Source organism: Erigeron canadensis, chromosome 5 (assembly GCF_010389155.1).
Source record: "Erigeron canadensis isolate Cc75 chromosome 5, C_canadensis_v1, whole genome shotgun sequence".
Classification (NCBI taxonomy): Eukaryota; Viridiplantae; Streptophyta; class Magnoliopsida; order Asterales; family Asteraceae; genus Erigeron; species Erigeron canadensis.
Window position 1 is genome coordinate 39976107 of NC_057765.1, and position 24332 is coordinate 40000438.

Sequence of the window (24332 nt, forward strand, 5' to 3'; positions counted from 1 at the left end):
GCCACTACGAGGACAAAGCCACCATGCAGCCGCCGCAATCTGACCTTCTGCCGCCGCAAACCACCACACTGCCACCCTTAATTTCCGGCCGCAATTGATCAATTGAGGGACGGGGAGACTTCGATTGGTGATGGGGATGTTCCTGGGTCGAATTCAGATGCCAATCAATCGAATCTAGGGTTTTTAACAAAGAAACCCTAATGGAAAACCCTAATCCGGCCTCCACCGTGTACCACCACCGCTAGCCGCCACTGATCGGTCTTAAACCAAATCAATTGATGGTGCTAACGTGGAACTTGATTTGTTTATTTGTTGCTTAAATGAACAGATTTATTGATGATTTTGCTAAAATTTGTTGGTTGATATTTGGTTAAAGATACTTTGTTGTTGTTAGTTCTTAGATTTTAAGATATGGGAGAAAATTAATAGAGATGAAGATGATGATGATGGAGATTGATGTATTATTTGAAAAGTTATTTACGGTTTTGGTCCTTGTGGTGTAAAAAGACTGAAATACCCATCACGTGCAGATCACGCGATAGGCGTTTAATGTTCGTTTTGAAAACTAGACAAAAACTGTTGACGGAGCAAAGTTTTTTAGACCAAAAGGGTAATATATGAAAGGTAGGGATGAAAACTGTAATTTTTAACCTTCGATAAGGACCAAAAGTGTAATTAACTCTAATTTAAATATATTAATTTATAAATAAATAATAGCATGATAGATGTGCGTTATGTTTGAACCTAATTTGAGCAGTTCAGTGACGAATAAGGGTTATTACACAATCAATACTCTCCTGATAAATCAGTGCAAACCTAACAAACTCTTGACGAGTTTAAGGTGGAATGATTGGTAATAAATATGATATGTATTTGACTGCTATGATTGAATCTTGAATAATTATAAGTATTGAATGTAGGTGTGATTAATAGAATGTGAGATGGAATGTGTGAATTGACAGGCATTGAATTGAGTTTTTATAGAAAGTATATTTGGAAGGGTGACAAACACTTTCGAAGATTCTAATGTTGTCAGTTTCCTTTTCTTTGTAAAGACTGTAGCTTGATATGTATTAATTATCCATATGAATATTTATGTTTATATGTCATATGTATAATTTATGTACAAGGTTACCTTTGTTGGTATAAAATATAAACAATATATATGGACATGTACTCGAGCAAGGATGTCATAGCTCATGCCATATGCTATTCAAACAAGGCATGTCATAGCTCATGTCATATGCTATTCTAGCAAGGCATGTCATATCTCATGTCATGTGCTATTCTAGCAAGGCATGTCATATCCCATGTGCTATTCTAGCAAGGCATGTCATATCTCATGCCATGTGCTATTCTAGCAAGGCATGTAATATCTCATGCCATGTGCTATTCTAGCAAGACATGTCATATCTCATGCCATGTGCTATTCTAGCTAGGCATATCATATCTCATGCCATGTGCTATTCTAGCAAGGCATGTAATATCTCATGCCATGTTCTATTCTAGCAAGGCATGTCATATCTCATGCCATGTACCATTCTAGCAAGGCATGTCATAGCTCAAGCCCAACATAGGGTTTTAAAGAGTTCGACCCATTAGATATAATTAGGTTTATACATATACTCTAGCAAGGGTTCTTGGGGAGCATTATCCTTGCCTTCCTTGTCATATATCTCGAGCCCTTCATATCTAGGGCATGCCTAGAGCCTTTCATATCTCGAGCCTACTTCTAATCTTTGTAGCACGAGCATCTAGTCCCGGGCTTAGCATTTTTGGTCGCCTTGTTAATTACTAGTATCCACCCGTCTTATTGTCATGGATATCTATACACGATCACGTTACAACGATATCATTAAGAAGGTGTATTGTGTGAGAATATGTGCAAATGAAAATGATAGGGCTTTTTCTATGGGGATGGTATTTTAGACAATTCTTCTAGTGTAATAGATAATAATAAAATAAGTATATATTTGAATTGAAATAGAGGTGGACTTACATTTTCAACACTTAAGAAAGAAAGTGTTAATCTTTTTATATGATTATATGAATAAATACAAATTTTAATCTAAATCTTAATATATAATAAAAGCTACTTATCTAACTTTAATTTTCAATCACAATCCTTAAATTTTTAAAAATTATTTAAATCAACGCATTTGTAAATTAATTTACATTTTTTGTTTTGCATCACCAGTGTACATTTTAACTCAATTTATAACAATTAATATTACTTTCTTGCGCAATAGTTTTAATAACAACGTATACCTTAAAGTTTGAAAGGTTAAAGCATTTGGATTAATATGAATTAATATTTATATAAATATTTTTTTATATTATTAATTATATAATGTTTCCAATTTCATATGTTTGGGTTAATTTTGCCGGCTATAGATAGAATACCCCGACTAGGGCGGAAAACTCGGGGTGCAAGATAAAACACTCGCGCACATGGATGTTACATATGAATAGCTAAATGAGTGCATAGATTAAGCATAAATAATCGAATACATAGTTCATATAAGCAAAACATAGTTCACAAACATAGGTTCCATAGCATTCAAATAAATTGTAAGATGAGTTCCCACGCAGGGGAAACGGTTAGGCATAATGTCAACTAGCACATAAGAAAGCATGCAAAACTCCAAATCCTAAGCCTGAAGTCTGCTACGAGTCCCATGCTACCAATCCTAGCCACGATTAGCTTGATTACCTAAAAGGAATACTTAAAATAGTCAACACAAAGGTTGGTGAGTTCGTAGGTTTGAAAACATGATTGAATGCTTGAAATCCTCATTTGAATCACAAATAGTTTACATGAATAACCACTTAAAAACAATTATAGATTGAATGAATAAGATTTATGTCGTCAATAGATTTCGTGAATATCATAGTATGATGTGGCTATAGACCTACTTATGATACATAAAGCGTGAATACATATAAGCGTGCCCTTACAGTCGACCTGGCTAGTGTGGTGCACATAGCAACCAACGAATACCAATGCGTTCCCTTACAGTCACAAACATGACCTGGCTAGTGTGAATAACAATACGTACAATATCATACAGTAGTCTAATAGCCATCGAATAAGAGTAGTGAAAGCAGTTACGGCATATATGAAAACATATTTTGTATTCCTTTCACCCCAAAACATAAGTAAAAAGGGGGCTACGAAGACTCACCTGACAGCTAGCAACAAGTTTAAGTTACGCAAAATATCAAAAAGCAAGAAATCGGCAAGCAATCAATCTGTTACAAGTTATCACAATTAAGTATGTATTCATTATAGGAAAGTGTGCTCATAACGTGCCACCAAGTGTTAACTAAGTTTTCCAAAGGCGCTCGAGTTTGACTTTGACCGAAATTTACAAGTTTGACTAACGTTGACCAAATTACAAGTTTCACTAAGTTAACCAAAGTTGCCTAAGTTGACCAAAGCTGACTAAGTTGAGGTAGTAATTGAAGTCCGAGGTCGCAATTGAAAGTTGGGGTCTTAAATTGTATTCGAGGTCTTATTTGAGATTTAGGACAGTATTTCACTAAAAGACAAAATGAAATTGAGAGGCTAAAATAAGAGGCTAAATTGAGAGGCTAAAATAAGAGGCTAGTAATCTGGAGTAGTATTTCACTAAAAGACAAAATGATATTGAGAGGCTAAATTGAAAATAAGAGCCTAAATTAAAAATAATAGAAGGCTAAATTGAAATTGCGAGGTCGTAAATCTCAATTGCGAGGTCCCAAATTTTGGGGTCTTATTTCACTAGAAGATAAAATGAAATTGAGATAGTGAACGGGGTCGTAAATTAGGTTACGGGGTCGCATATCAGAGCTGTTCTTCCCCAATTTTGTTCTAGAAAACCCTAATCGTTTCTTTTGATCGGAAATGTGTTTTTAACATCAGGTTGTACTTTTTTCAGTAAAAGGCCGTCACCCCTGGCTATATTATATATATATCAAATAAAGAACGGGCAATCTAGCTGAATACTAGATTGACTTTTACAGACCATGCACCAAGTGCAACAACCATAGACTAGAGTCCCATTATACATAAATCAAAAACAAAAGAATTGAATACAAAGAAACAAAGTATTAATCAGCATCATAAGCTGATTTTAAGTCCCAGGCAATTCTTAAGTATTAATCAGGTTGTACTTTTAGACTCTCTAAAATGATGGGAAAACATTCCTAAAGTCGGAAACTCGAAAAACGGACTTATTCTTAAAGACCCATTTGAACAAAGTTTGTAAAAAGTGTACAAAAATTCTTATAACTCAAGATTTTGTTAACGAAATCACACGAAACTTTGACAAAAGTTGTAGTATATGATTCTAAACGTTTTGGACGTAAAAAGTTTAATACTTGGTGCGTGTAGTGTGTGTAATAAAAGAAAAAACAAAAAATACCAAAAGAAGAGCATAAAGAGGGGTTTTGATTTTATACCTTAAATCTGTAAAATAGATGTTTGTGATGATGTTTAGGACGTAAAAACATTGTTATTGAAGCTAAATCCAAACAAAATAAGGTTTGATTTTATAAAACTTGATGTAAAATGGGGTAGTAATGGTGGGATAGTAAAGATGAGGTAGTAAAGGAGAATGAGGTAGCAAAGGCTTTGTGTGTGTTTTTGCTAGGAGGCTAAGGTGGTGGAAATGAGGGTTTGTGAGAGAATAAGGAGTATTTATATGTAGGGTAAAATGGGAGGGTTTTTATGCTAACAAACGAATACGATGCCATACACAGAGAATACGAGGTCGATGAACTAAAATACGAGGTCGATTCTAAATTACGAGGTCGATAACTAAATACGAGGTCGCATTTTCAAGTTTAAAAATTTTATTTTGACTCAAAAGTTTTCGTGGTCAACTCACAGGTGTTACATAGAATATATATACATAGGGGACCCTTATTTTGAGAACCTATTTTTTAAGAACCGTGAACACTCTTAAATTTCAAATTGAATCATATCTTTTTTTGTTCATTCACATGTAAAACATCATAAAAACATATGTTGCAGAAAAAACTTGAACAAATTCATTCACAAGTTTACAAAAGGTTACTTTTAAGGCTTCTTTGAAAAAAAAAAATTCTACAACATACATTTTTATATATCATTTCACATGTGAATGAATAAAAAAAATATGTGAACAAATATATATATATATATATTAAGAGTTCTTATGGTTCTCAAAAAAATGGTTCTCAATATATATATATATATATAGGATAACACTCCAGTGAGAACATCATGAATAAGAACACGGTATGAACACTTAAAAACATCATTATAATGCATTAAAAGTCCATAAATTTAACATAGTGTGCAACTAATTATCATTATTTAAGTATTTAACAACATATTGATTCGCCAAAATCGAAAAAATCATGTTTTTTGTTAGATATATCCATTCTGATGAATATGCATCCAACATAGATGCCCTAAACAAAAAACATTATTTTCTCGATTTTGACAAATTAATGTATTGTTAAACACTTAAATAATGATAAATAGTTATATACCATGTTAGTTTTATAGAATTTTAATGCATCAAAATGTAGCTTTTAAGTATTCTAACCGTATTTTAATTTCAAGACTACCGTATAACTAATTATTATTATTCGAATATTTAATAAGATTAGACAAAATCTAAAAAATAAAGTTTTTTATTTGTGCATCTAAGATGGATCCAACAAAATAAAATGAGAACCAATATTTTACCACATACATATATAACCAACCCATTTACGTACAAGATGCATGTAAATTGGGGCTGAGAAGCTAGTTACAAATTAAACAACCACTTGAATTACGTACAGTATTATCAAGAATAATAAAATACAGTATGTAGACTACTGACCAAGTATGCATGCTTTATCATGAGGCATTTTGACAACAAATTAAAGTTACAATTATGCATATCTCTCTAGCCTCAGCTCTCCCACATTTTACAATATATATATATGTATATGTATATATATAAGAACTAGAATTCCATGCATAAAACTGTAGCAGCTTGATCGACCCCTTAACTAGTACAGGAGTAGTTACGTTGGATAATCTTTGTTGCTTTGTTGAATATATTTTGCCGATGATACTTCCCGATGTTCCCGATTACTGCAAGCTAGCTCTATTTTGTCCTTTTTCTATGTACTCTGGACCGCCATGATACTACCAATGTCGTTCTCGATGGATCAATTTGGGCTCGATCGTGCAGAAGTTCCTTAATTGGGGATTACTTTTGATCTAATTAACTTTTGTCGTAATATATAAAACTCGATCTCTCTATTCCATATATATATATATATATATATATGGTCACCCTGAATTTGTACGTACCTCTTATATACCATCATTTAGTGAGAGTAATATATAAGCAACTTACCGAGGGGGTACATGCCAAGACATAGTAAATACCAACATAATGTGATACCGTCTACTTTTTCCTCAACAGAATCTACTCGATTTGTGCTCTCAACAGAATCTACTCGATTTGTGCTCTCAAGGGTGGTGGTGCTACTACCATTGATGAACGGGCTAGGAATTGCGATCTTAACATCCTCATTAATAATAACTGCACCATGATGATGATGAGGATGATTATCTTCCAATAATGCACTCGCCGGAATTGCTATCCTATAATGCTCATATCGCGTATCATTATTATTATAATCATTATTGACGAAACGTTGATCATGATTCACCCAGTATGCTTCCATATTTAGATATCCGGCCTACCTGGAGATTATTAAACATATTATAAAATCGATCAATAATAGTACCTCGATCACTTTTTAAACTCAATCCTAATAACATATTAACATGCCATATATAATGTTAAGTTTAACAGAATACGAATTTGAGTAAAAATTATTTTGAGAAAGTTGACATCTAATTAAAAAAAAAAAAAGAAGAAGAAAAATTCGAAGAGATTCAAAATATATATATAAAAAAAAATAACCTTAGATAATCTTGCACATAATAGTATAATGTGTTATCAAACTCAATATATCTCCATCCGACTAACTAATGCATGCATATATGTATGGGCGATATATAATTAACATATCGATATTGATATAGAAGATAATAACTTATACGTACCTTCAGTCGATCGTCGACGTGTAATGACAACTCTTAATTTCTTGCTTGCTGCTGACTCTTTGTAACTTTGTAATTAGGGCCTTTTATTTTAAATTGATTTAATTTTGATCAAATAGTAGTGTATCGATGTGGATTTATACAAAGATTATATGAAAATCTCTATTATATAGATAAAAATCCAATGGCAGCTACGATTATTAATCCTAACCCACTTCGAACAAGGATACTAACTTTTTTAATATTTCGTTAACCACGACCTTTAAATTTAAAACTTTGCTAATAATAACCCCTAAGATTTTCAATAATATGCATTAAAAGATAATAAAATTACAAATTCATGGGAGAAGGTCCGAAGGTGTTGGATTTTTACTTGCTTTTTATCTTTATTAAATTTGTCGGTTTTAGAAAGGCATAAAATATTTTTTTAATTATTAGGTGACTGAATTGATCTGATGACTGAATGGATAAATAATGTCTGTATGGGTTAAATTAATACAGTTATTTTATATATTCATTAAGTCAAACTAACAAACATTTTTAATAATTTAATAAATCGAGTACTTTTGATTAAGTCACAACTCTCTTTTATTATTAAAACATTAAACAAACACTACTTAGGTAGTTAGGTATCATATATGCATACCTCCCGCAAATTAGTTATACTGGTCCTTCTTATATTTTTGTCTAGTTTTTTTTAAAGGTTAAAATCACCAAAATATAGTTGTTTCTTTTAGTATTTGCTTTTAAGCATGGAACATCTTTTTGTTCATTTAGATCGTCGTACCATTAACTTGTTTCAAAACTGTAACTATACTTTATATATATATATATATATATATGGACAATCAAATAAGAACAGATTTAAAATAAGAACGGTGAGAACACCTTAAAATCACCATTTTGATGCATTAAAAGTCCATAAAACTAACATAGTGCATAACTAATTATCATTATTTAAGTGTTTAACAAAACATTGATTCATCAAAATCGAAAAAATTACGTTTTTTGTTGGATGCATCATTTTGATGAATATGCATCCAAGATGGATGCACAAAACAAAAAACATGATTATTTCGATTTTAACGGATGAATGTGTTGTTAAACACTTAAATAATGATAATTAGTTATGCACTATGTTAATTTTATGGACTTTTAATGCATCAAAATGATGTTTTTAAGGTGTTCTTGCCGGAGTGTTACCATATATATATATATATATATACTATAAGGTGGTTAGGTGAGAACAAGGGTAAGAACTGTGAGAACTAATAGAAAACCATTTGTAAGGACGGAGCTTGTAAGGCTAAGGACTACACTACACTTGTATGGTATCCGACTACCATTGTATTCATGTATAGATTTTTCATTAGTAATTGAATTGTACAGTACTATTAAAACTAAGATAAGTACAGTTTGGCCAAAGCCAAAACCATAACTAGAGCATTGAGTGTGACGTACAGATGGAGGAGCAAAGAAGATTCCAAAGACTCAGAGTGCATTTTTGAGTTTTTTAAGTGAAGGATAAGAAAAGAAATGATAAAAAAAAACTACTTTTGTTCTTTTTAACAAGAAATGAAAAGATATGATTGGAAAACTTTAAGGGTTTTTTTCTCCAAACTTTTCCTGCCAAATATGGCCGGATTTAGAAGGAAAACATTACTTCCAAGTATGAAAGTACTAATCTGACCTTTGAAATTGTTGTTGTTGCTGCAACCTTGACAAATCTGAAAAAGACGGTGGTTGATGGTGGTTGTTCATGGTAGCAAGTATAAAACGGCTGATTTGTTTATGTGTTTGTAATTAATACCACTAACCTTATATTTGAATATAGATCAGATATAAAAGATATTGGTTTTAATTTTGATGATGGTTCTTGATTGTGTGCGACAAAGTTCTGTTTCAGTTAAAGAAAAAAAAAAAGAGTCTGCCTGTAGAATGAGTATCTTTATTTTAAGGATATATTTATAAAATTATAGTTTTTATCCTTTCTCTTCCTATCATTTTTTTTAAACTCAAGAATGCCTTTTATAAGTATACTTTTCTTTCTTTTTCTTTTCTTATCCTCTCTTTCCTTTTCTTTTCTTGTGTTTTAAACTCAAAAATGCAGTGTCAAAAGGTGGGAACCGTAAACCAAGCCCATGAACATGGTAGATCATCAGGTCGGAATGTTTAGAGCCCAAACAGAAAGTTGGGCTGGGCCTATCTTTCTGCTTCTCTTTTATCAGGTATTATGACTTTGAATTCAAGACACAAACATCAGGAAAATGCAGAACAAATTAAAGGAAAGGAAATAAAAAAAGAAGATTTGCTTGCATCAAAAGTTCAAACCTAACCAAGTAACCAATGCCATTACATGAGAAAGCCAGGGCCAAGAAATAAATCATCATTTTCGAAGCTCTAGAATTCTTTGCATTACTGTAAGTTACAGCTTAAGACTAAACTAAGGAATCAATACCAAAATGGAAAAGAATTTGAGGACATGACTCAAGATTCAATAGAGGGACAAAGCCTTTCAAATTTTCAAATGACTACTTGCAACATTTCGTCTCGCACTGCATCCCACGATATAGATCATTGACTGACATTTATAAGACAATATCACATGTAAGTTTATGCAAAACCCATTTTCATATAATCTCTTTGCGGCTTTGGCTATTTGTTAGTCTTTAATATGCCAAAGTTTGAAGAATGAAGAATTTGACAGTTTGGGCTTGTTTTCAAATTTTGCTATAAGATTAATTATTTATATCTTACCAAGACAACAAACAAAACAACGTTAAAGATAGCAACCATGCGCCATTCAATTTTCATGTACTCTGCTACTCCAACCCTGAAAATTCGTTACAAGATGAAAAAAAATGCCAAACTACTAGCAAATAATCATGAAACGGAATGCAAAAATGGGAAAAGGAAGCTTACTTGCAGGAATCACAGTTGTAGCATCTGATTGTTTTCGAATTCTTGTAAAGTTTGCAGTCCTTGATCTAACTAACTGGATGGAAGCTCAGGTCATAGTAAGACGCATTCATAGCAGGATAACCACACCTAAAGAATGTTGAATTTGAAAGTTTAAACATCGGGTTATGCAAAGGAAAGCATAGTGAAGGACCGAAAGTGTGTGGGTGATTGGAAAACACTAATAACATCAATGAACTCTGCCATTAGCAGAAACAAGAGATTCAATAAACCTACTGAGATGGTGGTCTGCAACAACCAGCTTCAATGGGAGTTAACTTTGCCAATTTGTATTGTTTGAGAGTCTGCAGAAAACACACAACTGTCACTTTCTTGAAACTCATTCACCATGTAGAGGGAGCAATATGGGGGGTTGGTCATGAGGTCAGTTAAGGTTTGGATTGAAACTGGTCATTTTGTATTACATGCCGAAAAGAGTCGGGTCAGACCCACCACATTTCCTTTATCCCTTTTAAGCCCTTGATATAAATAGTGTTCCACAATAATGATCTCAAAAATCAATAAGAATATTAATCTTTAAAAAAAATTTAGGTGTTTGTTTGTGTTGAAATTAGACTTGGTGTGCCTTTTAAGCTATTCGGCCACTTTCCCTTATGGTTACACTTAGTTCATTTGACCCATTTGAGCGCTTGAGATGAAACACAACCCAAATAGTCTCATTCATAAGTATATGGATCAAAATTGCCACTTTTATCGCCAAGTAGAACCACAGTCCACATAGGGAACACAGGGAACTAGGGAAGGAGTCAAATGAACAGACCTTGGATTTTCTCGATAGATTGCTACAATCATCAGCTTTAACAAGACAACTTTGAAGGTGCTTCCAATTACGGGTGTTATTTAACTGACTCCCAAATCAAGAAACAACTTATTTAGCAGGAAAATTTTTAAGATTTCAAGCTAGGATATACACTTTAGCAGATACTTACTTCTTTTAAAAACCATGTATTATAATCTTGAAGTTGATATTCCTTGAATCTGACCAAACAAATAAGATAGTGGACTAGAAATCTTCTTTGTTCTATTGAATTCAGGAGCAAATACAAGAGTAGAAGAGATTTCATTTTAGGACTTACCTCAAACCCCGAACAATATGACCCGCGCCATTGTTAGTTATAATAAACCTATAACAGAAGTCGGAAAAAATAAACATAAGTTGGTGTATACAATGGAGACAGATTAGGTTATTTTCGAAGTTCATCCTTGAAGGAATTGATTATGATGCGGTCCATCGATAACAATAGGAAGAAAAAAAAACATGATGGTAACCGCAGACATGTACAAATGTACTTACGCTAATAGGGCAAAAACAAGGATTCCTAACAATATCAAGCAAAGCATTATCAAATACTGCAATATACATAAACCTTTTAGTAACTGTTGCTAACAAAGACTGCAAAAAAAAAAGTAGATCTTAAAAAACAGAACATGCATTACCATCCACAATAATATAGAGTTGTTCTTTACAGCTCCCAGAAACCCAATGATTGATCTAAATACAGACAAAACAAAACCTATTAACTTTAGTGGGTATCGATTTAGTTAAAAACTTAAAACATCCAAATATGTATTCAATTTGATTAAAAGAGATGGTATTAGTCTGAATATTGGAAAGTAGTATAGAAACCTCAAAGTCAATCTGATGACTCTATAGGAAGTAAGATCGATATGATGAAATGAAGAAAAGTGGGGAGATATCAATATTTTACATCAAAAATATTATACCAAAACCAATTACACCGACAGCTACTAACTGCAAAATGAGCAGAAATTACATAACTTAATCTAAGTAACACCATAACTATTAGTTTTTGAAAGTTATGCTGCATCCAGAAACTGAAACACAAATATAATTATAGTTATAATTATAATTATATAAACTAAAGTAGAGCCCAAAAGAGTACTAAATTTCTCCAACTCTGATATGCACTAGCTATAATTCTTATGGTATACACGTCCATACCCAACGAAACATATAACACTGCCTCTAAACCTAAATCTATAACTCAAGTCTATATTGGCTAGTCTAATTGGACAGGACTTCCTTGAAACATGACCTTAAGCACAAACGCAAGTCTACATTCGAATATTCTCTAATAAATTACAAAGGTCACCTTTCTCGAGTTTTCTATGTCTCTTTAAAAGAACTACATTTCTCTAATCAATATTACAAATTCAAACTTTATACTGTCACACTTCAATTAATATAAATTGAGAACAATACTTATATTTTACAGTAATATCATAAAGAAACAAACTTTAATTACCAAGAACTTGAACCAAAACAACCCAATATAGCTAGAATTAAAAGTAATGATATCAAGTGCTATTAATTAATTCACAAAACACCTAGAATGAATATCTCAAGAATACCCATATCCTGGTGACCAGAGCAGAAAATTCGTAATTTGTTTAATAAATGAGTAAAAATAATTTTCTTAGATTATATGTATGAATGGTGAACTATTTTCTATCCTGCCTGATCAAAGCACGGGTTAAGAAATCTTTGTGTACATATCGACTGATATAGTGTAAGTATTTCGATTGGTTACACAAACTTATAATTTCAGAATTCACGGTCAAACCAAAATAAAATAGTTGATATCTATCTTAAGAATTTACAGTTTAAATGTATTGTATAATTCAAATCATTTCATATTCATCCATTGATTGTATCTCAATTAGTCTTGTGATTCTTCTTCTTCTGGAGCAGTCTCTTCTGCTTTTGGTGATTCTTTTGTTTCCGTTGATGCTTCTTGATTATCATCTTGCGCTTCTTCTGTTGACGTTCCACCGGTTTTCTTTATCGTAGCAGCTTCTTTAAGGTGGTTATAACTACCTTTCTCTTTGAAAAGTTGGGAGAAATGTGGCTTGCAGAATAGATTTCCATCTAAAGCAGCATAATTAGATGGTGTGAGAAAACAACCTCCTTGAGTACATCGAAAACATCCTTTGTGGTAAAACTCTCCTTCGACAGTTACCTAAACATTTTACAACAAATTAAATACGTACATTACGTTTACTGAGCATGTTTACGTACACGCTAAATTAAATCGTTTACTATAATATCTCTCAACTGTTCAAAAAATAATAAAACGTGTAAATAACAAACCTTTTCGAGAGGATATACAGTTTTCTTACAAACTGCACATTTATCTTGAGTGCCAGAAAACAATGCAGCTAATCTACTAGGGGCTTTTCCCTGTAAATCAATTACACTAGCTGATCAATTCAAAGAAGACTATATATATTTATACAATTTCTATAAATATACTAGTACATTATATAAATAAACGTACCGTCTCTTGTGGTTTCGCAGCTGATCATCGTAAGTTCATGGTTAAAGTTAGAATTAGCCAACAAAAAAATAATAAACAGAGTTTAAGAAATGAATAAGCTCAGTTTTATATGTAGATATTGAAAGAAAATGAAATTACTTAACGTGTTACTTTAGGAAGGCCTCCTCTTTCCTTAAACTTTTGCTCAAAATGAGGCTTGCAAAATAGTACCCCTTCCAATGATGAGTAGGTGCTCATCTAATACCACATAAAAAAACACGTTATTTGGATATGTGTATATACATCCGTTTGGTATGTAATTTGACACAAAATGGATTTAAATACATTCAAATTTAAACATATGGAATCCATATATTCTCTCTTTTCATATGTACATTTGATGTTACCATATATTATATCTTTATATGTTCATCTTTAAACATTTGCTTAGATGTATTAATCAAAGTTTTTTTCTTTTTCAATTTTGTAGTTACGTTAACTATGCATATGATTAGTTCTTACAAGAACTTGCAAATGTAATTTTTCTGATTAAACCTTTGTGACTCATTTTTGGTATTGTATGCAAATGAAATTGTTGCCCTGGCAGTTAAAAAAGCTTAATGGGAGTTGGCTACAAAATTTCTGATAGCTTATCGGGTCGAGTCGAGCAAGCTCGATTGTATCGTTTGCTCGATCGAGCTCGAGCCTATAAAGAAAAACTCGCTCGAGTCGAGTTTCGAGCTTCGAGTTTTTGAGTCGAGTCGAGCTCGAGCCTGGCACTGTATCGGCTCGGCTCGTTTACACCCCTAAATTGTCAATGAGGTAGTAGTTTCGAATTTATGCATAATGAAAGGGGAAATTAAACTTGTCTTTGAAACTTTGATTCTGAGAGCTTGGATAAAATAAATAAAGTATTAATAAGTCAGATCAGGTCACGCAAACAACCATAAATAATAAAGTCAATAATCCTATTAAAGAATTAAAATTGTTACACTTTGAGGATTAAAACTTTAAAATTGTTTCATATGTTTCATAAAAAGATAGTAATTGCTTGGAAATATAACAAAAATCAAATACGTATATTTTTTGGGCTCGAGACATAAAAGTAACTCAAGATTTCAAATATGCTCCCCATAACGCAAGTTTATGTATAAAGAGTTGGGCTTATTTTAGCCCAACAAGTCAACTACATCTATTTGAGCGTCCAAAGCTTCATTTCAGAGGGTTTAATTCTTTTGTGCATGCTCTTTAGAAATAAAATTACATTGTAATTTGTATGGGTGGTCCAAATGTCGTTGTAAGTTCTAACTTTTTTGAATATGGTTCCTTCCTTTCATATGCTTTCAGACGTCATATTTTTCACAAATCGTCTCAAGTATGAAATTAACCACCTTATGAAAACATCTAGGGATAACGTACCAAAATTTTTTTTATTAAAAAGGGTCCTACAAATTTTCGGGTTTGGTCGTGTAGATCCGAGTCAAAAGGACTAATCATTCCCGAAAAACTGAACGGGGAAAAGCTTCTCAATTATTTATAAATTACTTCTAAAGTTTGTTTATGGACAATTTTTTTATTTGTGAACTAATTAAAATAGAGAAATGTTAGATTTACAAACAAACGAGAAGATACATTTATATTATTAAAACTGTCCGGTTCTAAAATTAAAGTTAGAAAAGGAAGGAATGAATTTACGCACCGTAAGTTTGCCATTGCATTGGCTACATTTGAAGCAGGTATTATGATAGTTAATACCATCAGCAGATATCATCTCGAGAAAATACACAGTTTTTTCACAAACTTTGCATTTTTCTAGAGTCCCTGTGAATGCCATCCCTAATTCTACCACCTTTTTATTTGTTCTTTATTTATTTTTTCTCCAGATTGAAATCTAAAAAATATTCTGTTTCTTTTATGATATGATGATAAATGCATACAAAAGAACTCAAACAAATAAGGTAAGGTGGAAAAATATTCATCTTTTGAAGGGACTTAATTTAGTTTTGCTTTTAATCCAAAATTTACCCTTTAAAAATTGTTCAAGACAGATTTTTTAGGACAGCCATGGGTTGGGATTGTTTGTTAGTGGACAACATTGGACTAAACTTGGAACTAGAATTACAATTGCATTTTACTTTTTTCTTTTATCTTAAACTAAATGTTTGCATCTTTAACTTATTTGTTATTAAAAAAATAAGTGAATGAGAATACTCTAGTCTAATGTACCATTTTGATACCTGAAATGCATGTCGCATAGAACTTATGCATAATGACTCACCATTGTCACTATGACTCACAAGATATATTTTCTCATTTGCCGCCTTAATGAAAGACCACATACGGCAGGTGAAAGCTGGTCAAGGGCGGATCGCTTTAAGGCTTAAAGCGAAGTTTAAGGGCCTAGCTCTTTCTGTTTACTCATTCAATAATGTTGTTTTATCGATCTATATATTTTGTTAAAAAATTTCTATTTTCTAGTGATGTGCCTGAATCTTGTTACCTCATCATTTGGGCAAAACTATATACGCTTAAAATTGGATGAGGTCTATTCGTTATTCATTAATTGTCATCTTCTTTTGTCATTGTAAAGCTATAGTTTTCAATCATATCCAAGATCGCGGATAAGCACACGCAATTACATAGTTGAATTTTTAGGTATCAAAATAATTATAGTAGTAGAACAATAATAAAAAGATCCCCCTTTATCTATACTCTATATTAAAAAAAATACTCCCCATGTTGAAAGTTACATGGAGAAATGTCTAAAATGTCCTCCTATGTAATATTTACAACTACAAGGCTACAACCCTTTAAAATATTTTCACATACACTATTCTCTTAACATTAATAATTAAATTACACTATCAATCCTTTATTTTTCTAAAATATCTCAATTAACATTTTAAATCAATTACTTTTATATGAATTATCTACGGCACTCGATGTCGCATCCACCACCAACACTCGTCTCCACCGTCACCGTCACGACCACCGCCGCATCGCGCGGGTAGAATCTTTAAGTTCAACTTAAACTAGGCATGAGCATATGGACCGGAAACCCGAAGCCCGACCAAGACCCGACCGAGACCGACCCGGACCGGCCCGACCGAGCCACAATCGGTCCGGTCTTCGGTCTGTGATTTCCTGCAACTTCGGTCTTCGGTCCGGTTCGGTCCAAAACCCGGAAAATGCCGGTCCAAGACCGAAACCCGACTTTGACTGTGGGCTTAAGTGTTTAATGGGTTTATTATGGGCTTTAGTCTTCATTTGAGTCCAAAACTCCAACCTGCAGCCTCCTGTCCAACATACAAAATGAGTCCAACATCCAAAAAGAGTCCAATACTCCAAAAATGAGCCCAGCAAAGCCACACAAGTCCAACATCTCAAGCCCATTTCTCATTTTCGGTCCAACCCTACATAGACCGGGACTGGCCCGAGGAAACCCGGGACCGAACCGGACCGACCGAGCTTGTTTCGGTCCGGTCTTCGGTTTGAGTTTTTATGTCATTTCGGTCTTCGGTCCACATCGGTCCGGTCCGGTCTTTTAACCGTGCTCATGCCTAACTTAAACAGTTAAACTCAACTTAAACAGTTAAACTCGAATAAAAAGATACCCCTTATAAATAGTTAAACTCAACTTAAACACTTACTTTTCTAATCAATAAAATCCATAAATAATCCTTAAGTTCAACACGAATCTTTGACAGAAAAGGACCTTTATCTTTAAATAGATTAGGTCGCATGTGATGTGATGTTTGGGCTTTTCCAATTTGCCCCCTCCCAGGTTCAGTGGGTGCTAATTAAATTTAACCATTAGCCCCGGTGGTTCGGTTTGTGGGCCTTATCCTTGTGGCTCTATTAAAGTAATACTATGAATCATCTCTTGTAAGGTCTACCTAAAGTTATGCAGTTATGCAACTTTTGGTATACTACGGAAACAAAGTAACGTTATAATTAAACGCCATATAAAAAATATAAAAATATACATCTACGATTCTTAATTATATTTTTCGTAATGATGAGCAATTAATTAATACTCGTAGATAACAATTATTTTTTGAAGGATTTATTTATAGTTTAGGAAAAAGAAGATTCAGAAAACCAATGAAATCGAATGAATATTTGCACATTGAAATGCTAGACACCATATGCTACCAGCAGCTGCTTGTTTTGATTCATAAAAACTATGGGGTTAATTTCTATTTAACTCACCCATAGATTCTTCCCTACAAATTTACCCTTTAAATTAAACACTAGCAAGTAGCACCAATACGTACTTACAATAAAGTGAAAATCCTTACTTAATTTTCACAATTAAATATCTATACAATTAACATTTATTTCCATTATTTTCGTCGAGTTAAATTTATCTAGCCAAAAATTAATGGACGTCTATATATCAGAAGAATACATGGTGAAGCGACGAATGGAGAAGAAAAACGCTGCTAATGCAAAGTGCGGCGGATCCAACAACACCTACAAGGACGATAAGAATGGCGAAAAGGTGACAAAAAAGGGCTACTCGCCATCGCTTGCATATCAACAAAATGAGAATGGATTCGGGGAAAATCCGGTTTTTAACTTTTGTTTCTCGCCTTGATGATGAGTAAGTAATTAACTAATTATCTTTTTTTTCTTTCTTGCCATAATATATATGGCAATGTATGTATGTACGTAGTATCAAATTTTGATAGATGCTATATATATAGTTGGTATTATATCTGTGTCATAATTGTAGTTACTGTATTATTATTATCTCTTTGCTGCAATATTATATCGTTGACAATTTAACGCTTTAAATGATCCGTTTATACATAAAATTTACGAGCAGTATGGTTAGATCAGTAGTAAACATTATGATTTTTGGAGACAGAGGTCATAGGTTCGATCTTCATTACATACAAATACAAATGTTAGATGGCATTTTTTACCATTTACGCACAAAAATAAGCAGGAAGTATTTTTTTTACGAGGGTGACAACTATATAGGCACAAACAACACACAATATAATGGTACAAAGTAGGTAATAGCGTAAACAACACACACGAATATAGGACGTACAAACAATGAAAAATTAAGAAAACAGCCTCGTTATCAATACTCTAACTTCAAGAAATCAACTCGAGGGAATGAAACTTAAAAATACCACAATTATGTACTCATAGTCACGACTTGGCCAAGCTTAATTTATAATCACGTGAATGAATCGAACTTCTATAGGTTCTTTTCAATGGTACTATCATCTTCATTCGGATCAAGATGACTAGCCGCGTTAGGATGAACCAAGTCAATGAGGAAATCAAAGACATCTGTCGCCGCCACTGCAGATGCAACGTCTTCTTTGTGTAGAGTTCTTCTTTTGCCTTGGATAGTCATGTTCCAAGATCTCTTGGTAAGTTCCTCGATAAAAAGCTCACAAGCTTTTGAGAACACGAGTGGTGCCTCTCCTGAGATCATCTTCACATCCACACTTGATTTTTTCATGATCTTCTTGATCCTTGCCAATGGCAACAAATGCGGTCCAGTTTTCCCCGATATCCCTCCTCCAGATAAAATTCCTGAATACGTCCCTGCTTGCCTCATCTCGATCTAGCTAATTAATCTTGAATCAACACGAGAATTGAAGAGAGCTAATTAATTAAAAAATTGATATATAACAAACTGATGGCCCCTCGCAAGCGTTATAAATTTAAGATTTTAAGGAGGTGAATTATAATTAGTGAACAATGGAAATATAGATGGTTGAAAAGGGGAGGAAAAAATGATAGTTCAACAAAGTTGGAGGAGAAAGCTAGGGAATTGATATGATCAAAAATTATGAAAATTTACAGAAACTTAGCTAAATAAAAAGAAAGGTTCAGACGGAAGAGTTAAGTTTCAAGATTTCTCTAACAAATTAAACAAGCTAGATATATACATATGATCAAAGCAAAAAAACACAATGCATCTTTTTCTAAGCAAGATTATATTAATAGATTGATATTGATATGATGAGATGAGATAGACTAACTTTTGGTAATTTATATATAATGTAGAAATTAATGTGTGACAATAATAAACAAGCAATATATATATATATATATATATATATATATATATTTAAAATATGGTTTATTTAAGAGTGGCCGGCCAGGTTCGCGCCAGCGTAATTGCATGCTACATCTTAACTTGGATGGCCGGCTTTTTATGTCACTATACCAAATCAATTTTACTATATATTCACATGTGTTTTTAGTGTATGTTTTTTAACTTGGTACTTATTTTTTGTATGTATGATCATCAAACTTGGAGCCATTCAATAATCAGTTGGTTGTTCGGTTATTATCTAATTAACTCTGTATAGTATCGCGATGGAGCCAGAGAACCCATAACATTTGTATTTAACAATAAATTTCAAAAATATGATCTTATCAAACATTTGTACCTAGCTGAAGATACCACTAAACCAAAAGTCGTCATATAAGTTTTAGATTAAGTAATCGATGAAAAATAATCTAAATTAGCTGTGATTACTTTTTAATTAGAACCAAATGAAGTTTCGATATCTGGTTTTAGTAGATAAAATATTTTGACCAAAGAAAACATTCAAAATAAATTATTACAACATGGTATTATGTTGATTAACTATTATCAAATTAATAAATTATTATTATTAATTAATTATAGCTGTTATTTAAATTGACTTAGGCTGATTACATGATTTTGTTTGTTAGTTGGTGACATATATATACTAAAGTCAACATGCTTACGTATATATTTCACATTTAAGTAATTAGCAATGATATATTTAGCATCGGTTGAATTTTATATATTATCAATTTAAAATGCTAAGCTAAAAAAAAAAAAGAGTTTTATGGCAATTAGCATTTCGATCTTTTTGGCACGTAGCTTTGATAAAGACCAATAACTTTTGCTTTAGGCGAAAAGTTTAAGATATTTTCAACGAAGTCTTATAACATGATCATATTTAATTAATTAATTACGAATACATGTACGTTGAAAAAGAAAACTTAAATGTATAGTTATTGTACGTATTTATTAATTAACTATAACTTTTATATATCCGGGTGTTGCCCCGAATTGCCGTCGCGTGATGTAAATATACATCTAGCATTACCCAGTTTGGACACTTAAAGTTTATTATAAAGGGTAGAAATTTAAAAAAATGGGTGGTCAAAGTTGAAAAATCAAGAGTTTGATAATAAAAGTTAGAAACCTTAATATAAGAAATATAAAGTAAAAAAAAAAAAAAAAAGATTTGATGACTAGCTAAAGTTCAAAACCCAAAAGTTAATTAATAAAAATTAAAAACTTTAAAAAGTAAATTATACTTAAGTTTGTATAAAAATAAAGGGTTAAGTCACTGGATGACTAATGTACTTTTATTTATTTACATGGTTGTCCATTAAACTGGATTATTGATATGTATCACCAACATACTTTTTAATTTTTTACATGGTTGCCCATTTTTGACCTGATAACCTGTTGTAGTAAGTTAAACTTTTTTTTTTTAATTCAAAATTCATAAGTTCATTTATTTATCTACTTATCTCTCTTCCAATATGGGTTAATCATTAATTATAAAAAAAATTGGACCAGGAAGGCAAAGATCAAAGATCCAATATATAACTTGGATCAGGAAGGCATCAATCATCTCGTGAGGGATAAACTCAACAAAAATAAACCAACTTCTTTGATACATCTCGATCTATATTACAAATATCCCATGGAAGACCCAGATCCGAACACTCCATAGAAGACCCAGATTCAAGTTGAAGAAGACCCGGTCAGCCTTTCAGATTCTCTTTGTTTTCAAATGCGAACTTTTCATTCCAGATTCAATAGACTTGAATTCTTCGATCTTTTTTTCTCTGATTCTCTCTGTTTTTCAAACTTTGTACACACATATATGTTTTATGGGAAAATGATCCGTACTGCAAACTTTACCTAAGCTTAGGTACTGCCACATTAAAAAAAGTTACATATTAAACCTTTGAATTTAATAAACATACATAACCCCCCTGAATTTTACATAAACTCCCCCCAAAATTTACATAATCACCCCTGCTTTACCTAAGATAGGTACTGCATGTTTTACCTAACATTTCCGGATGTTTTATATATACACACATATATATATATATAATTATAGTACGCGGGGTATTTGTTTATGTATCAATGAAACAGATGCATTAGTGTACCACCCCAAGGTTTTAAAGATAAATAAATTAACTCCCTTTTTGTAGTTTTGACATTAAAATAAATTCTTAGTATTTTATTTTTGTAGCGGGGGTTAATTTAGTTGGAACTTTAACGGATAGCGGGTAATATACCCACAAAATTAGAAGTGGGTCATGGCACCCCCCAAAATGTGCCAGCCAACTCTTTTTTTATGAGTCATGTTCCACTCCTTTTCTTTCTTCCCCCATCATTTCTTTCATGCAATTCTTATTGTTCTCTTCAAAAATCAAACTAAAATCCTTCAATTCAAGAATAAGATCACCCATAAAATCATCACCATCATCATCAATAATCTTTACCAAGAAAATTAAAGCTAGGGCTTGCGGGTTTTGTGGTGGTGGCCGAAATTGCTAGAGAAAAGAAAGGAAGAAGAAGTTTCTAACTTAAGTCTAAGCATTAACCTATTGTTTGTTGAGGTATTGAATTCCCCTAATTTAGTTTTTATCTTTCTTTTTGAATTTAGGGTTCATGGATGAACCAAATTGGGGGTTTTTGCTAGAAAATGAATTATGGCTAATTTTCCCAATTCCTTAGTTAACGTAGTTGTCATTGAGTTATATGATGTGTTTGATTATGAAATTGATAAGTTCAAAGTAATAATTTGAGTTTGTAAGAAAAGATAAAATTTTGCTAGTTATTGTAATGTGGTTGAAAAAGGCAAGATGAACTACCTAATATAGTTGTTAAAGGTGAAAGTAACTCAATGACAAATGGGTTGGGTTTTGGGTTTGGAAAAGGCTAGTGAATGAGAATTTAGTAATTTTGAGCAACTAGATGAAACAGCCACATGTTGGTGGTAAAATGAGATTTTTAGCAAAATGATAGATAATTGAAATTGATGAGTTAGAAAGATTGAACTTTGTTAAGTGAAACTTGATTTTAAGCCAACTCAAGGAAATTGAGTTTGGGTAAATAGGAATGCTAGTGAATCGTTAGTTTGGCTAAGTGAGTTAGCCAAGATTGTGAATAAAGTCTTATGTGCATATTGTATTGAATTGATAGGTTGAAAGCTTTGCACTTGTTGTTGCATTGTTGATTGTTGATAGTCACGGAGGAGGTGAGTATATTTGCATACCTTTATGTATACGTTGGGCCAATTACCATGAGATGTGAATGTTCCAAGCATGGTAATTGGTTCGGCGTTAAGCCCATGTGGGGCATTGTTTATGAGGCCTAAGAACCTCCGAGGCCTAAGAACCCCATAGTTGATATGAGATAAAGGCCTAAGAACCTTTGAGGCCTAAGAACCTCTTGAGATTATTGTTTAGCGTATATGGATCCATGTATGTTTTGTTAGCGCAAAAGTGAGTATGCAAGTGATGATATGACGGTATCATTGGCTACATGCGATAGTCTTTTGTGTTTTTGCCCTCCTTCGTATGTATAATTGTATGCAAGTATATTCACTAAGCCTTTGCTTATATTTTAGATGTTTACCCTCTTATAGGTAGTTCCGGAGGAAGGAACTATTGATTGTTGATTGAAAATAATTGATTTAGAGTTTGAAGCGATTTTGGACGTCTTGAAGGTAATTAGGTCATTCCCGGGCGAATGACGATCTTTTGGTATAGAAGCTTAGTTGTCCCTCATTTCTTGGCTCATGGTACATTTTAGTTTGGGGTCATGCTTTTGGGTAAATTTCTGTAAACGTTCCAGTTGTAAAGTTTTTGGATAGTTGTGAATTCATAATTTTGGTCAAAAAGGTGTCAAAGTGGGTAAATGACCCGTTTGATGGAAACCTTGATTTTGTGTACTCGTTGGTGTTGTAATTGTGTTTGAAATGTGTCTTTATAGTTGTTAGAATATTTGAAATTTAGTTTATGGAAGTTGGGCAAATGAATATTATAGTTTGGAGTTGTTTGGTGTGTCAAATGGCTGGTTTTTGCATCAGGTGCAGGTCAGAAAATGCCCACTGCGGCGCAGTGGGAGTGGTCTAGACCCATTGCGGCGCAGTGGGGGTTTTTCACCTCGCAGGTCAGAAATTTTCCACTGAGTCGCAGTGGAAGGTGTCCAACCCCACTGCGGCGCAGTGGGAGGTTTTTCACCTCGCAGGTCAGAAATTTTTCACTGTGTCGCAGTGGAGGTGTTCTAACCCCATTGAGTCGCAGTGGGGGTAAAAAAAAAAAATTGTATTTTTGGTTTATCGAGTCGGGTCCTTTCAATTAGGACTTAATTTTAAGTCTTGTTTTGATATTTTCTTTTACTTTTTTATTAATCTAAAATTACAAGCCCAAGACTTATTGTTGCTTTCATCTATCCTGGCTTGTTTTGATTTATTAGTATTTCTGTCCTTTTTGTCTTTTCTTTTATTCTTTTTTTAGAGAACGAGGGATATCTTGACTTGTATATTGATAGAAAAATGGATGAATGTTGAATTTGGAAAAAGTGTAATAATTTTTTTAATGAAAGATATATCTTTTTAGGGTGATATTGATGAAATCTGGAAATGTTTGATGACATCTGGAAATGAATATACAACGATGATGAAATCTGGAAATTAACTCTACTTTAATTAAAAAGAAAAACATTTAACCTGTTATAGCAGGTCATCAGGTAAAAAATAGGCAACCATGTAAAAAATTGAAAAATATGTGGGCGATACATATGGATAATCCAGTTTCATGGGCAACCATATAAATGAGTGAAAATACATTAGTCATCTAGTGACTTAACCCAAAAATAAAAACTTAATAGTTAAGTGGTAAAAATAAAATACTCAAAAAGTATACTATCT

General features: G+C 32.7%; 2 protein-coding genes and 1 pseudogene across 2 annotated transcripts; all 3 read right to left on the reverse strand.

Moving 5' to 3' along the window:
- Positions 1–9614: 9614 nt before the first annotated feature.
- On the reverse strand, positions 9615–12039 carry LOC122601795 (annotated as a pseudogene).
- Positions 12040–12759: 720 nt separating this feature from the next.
- Positions 12760–15262, reverse strand: LOC122601796 (LIM domain-containing protein WLIM2a-like). The gene is made up of 5 exons (XM_043774531.1): positions 15056–15262; positions 13521–13614; positions 13378–13397; positions 13191–13280; positions 12760–13059 (listed from the first exon to the last, which is right to left on the reverse strand). Exons 1-5 carry the CDS (start codon positions 15188–15190, stop codon positions 12760–12762), a joined length of 639 nt encoding a protein of 212 aa, XP_043630466.1. The 5' UTR covers positions 15191–15262.
- Positions 15263–18571: 3309 nt separating this feature from the next.
- LOC122601797 (nuclear transcription factor Y subunit C-3-like) lies at positions 18572–18940 on the reverse strand. The gene has a single exon (XM_043774532.1). It carries the CDS (start codon positions 18938–18940, stop codon positions 18572–18574), a length of 369 nt encoding a protein of 122 aa, XP_043630467.1.
- Positions 18941–24332: the final 5392 nt, after the last annotated feature.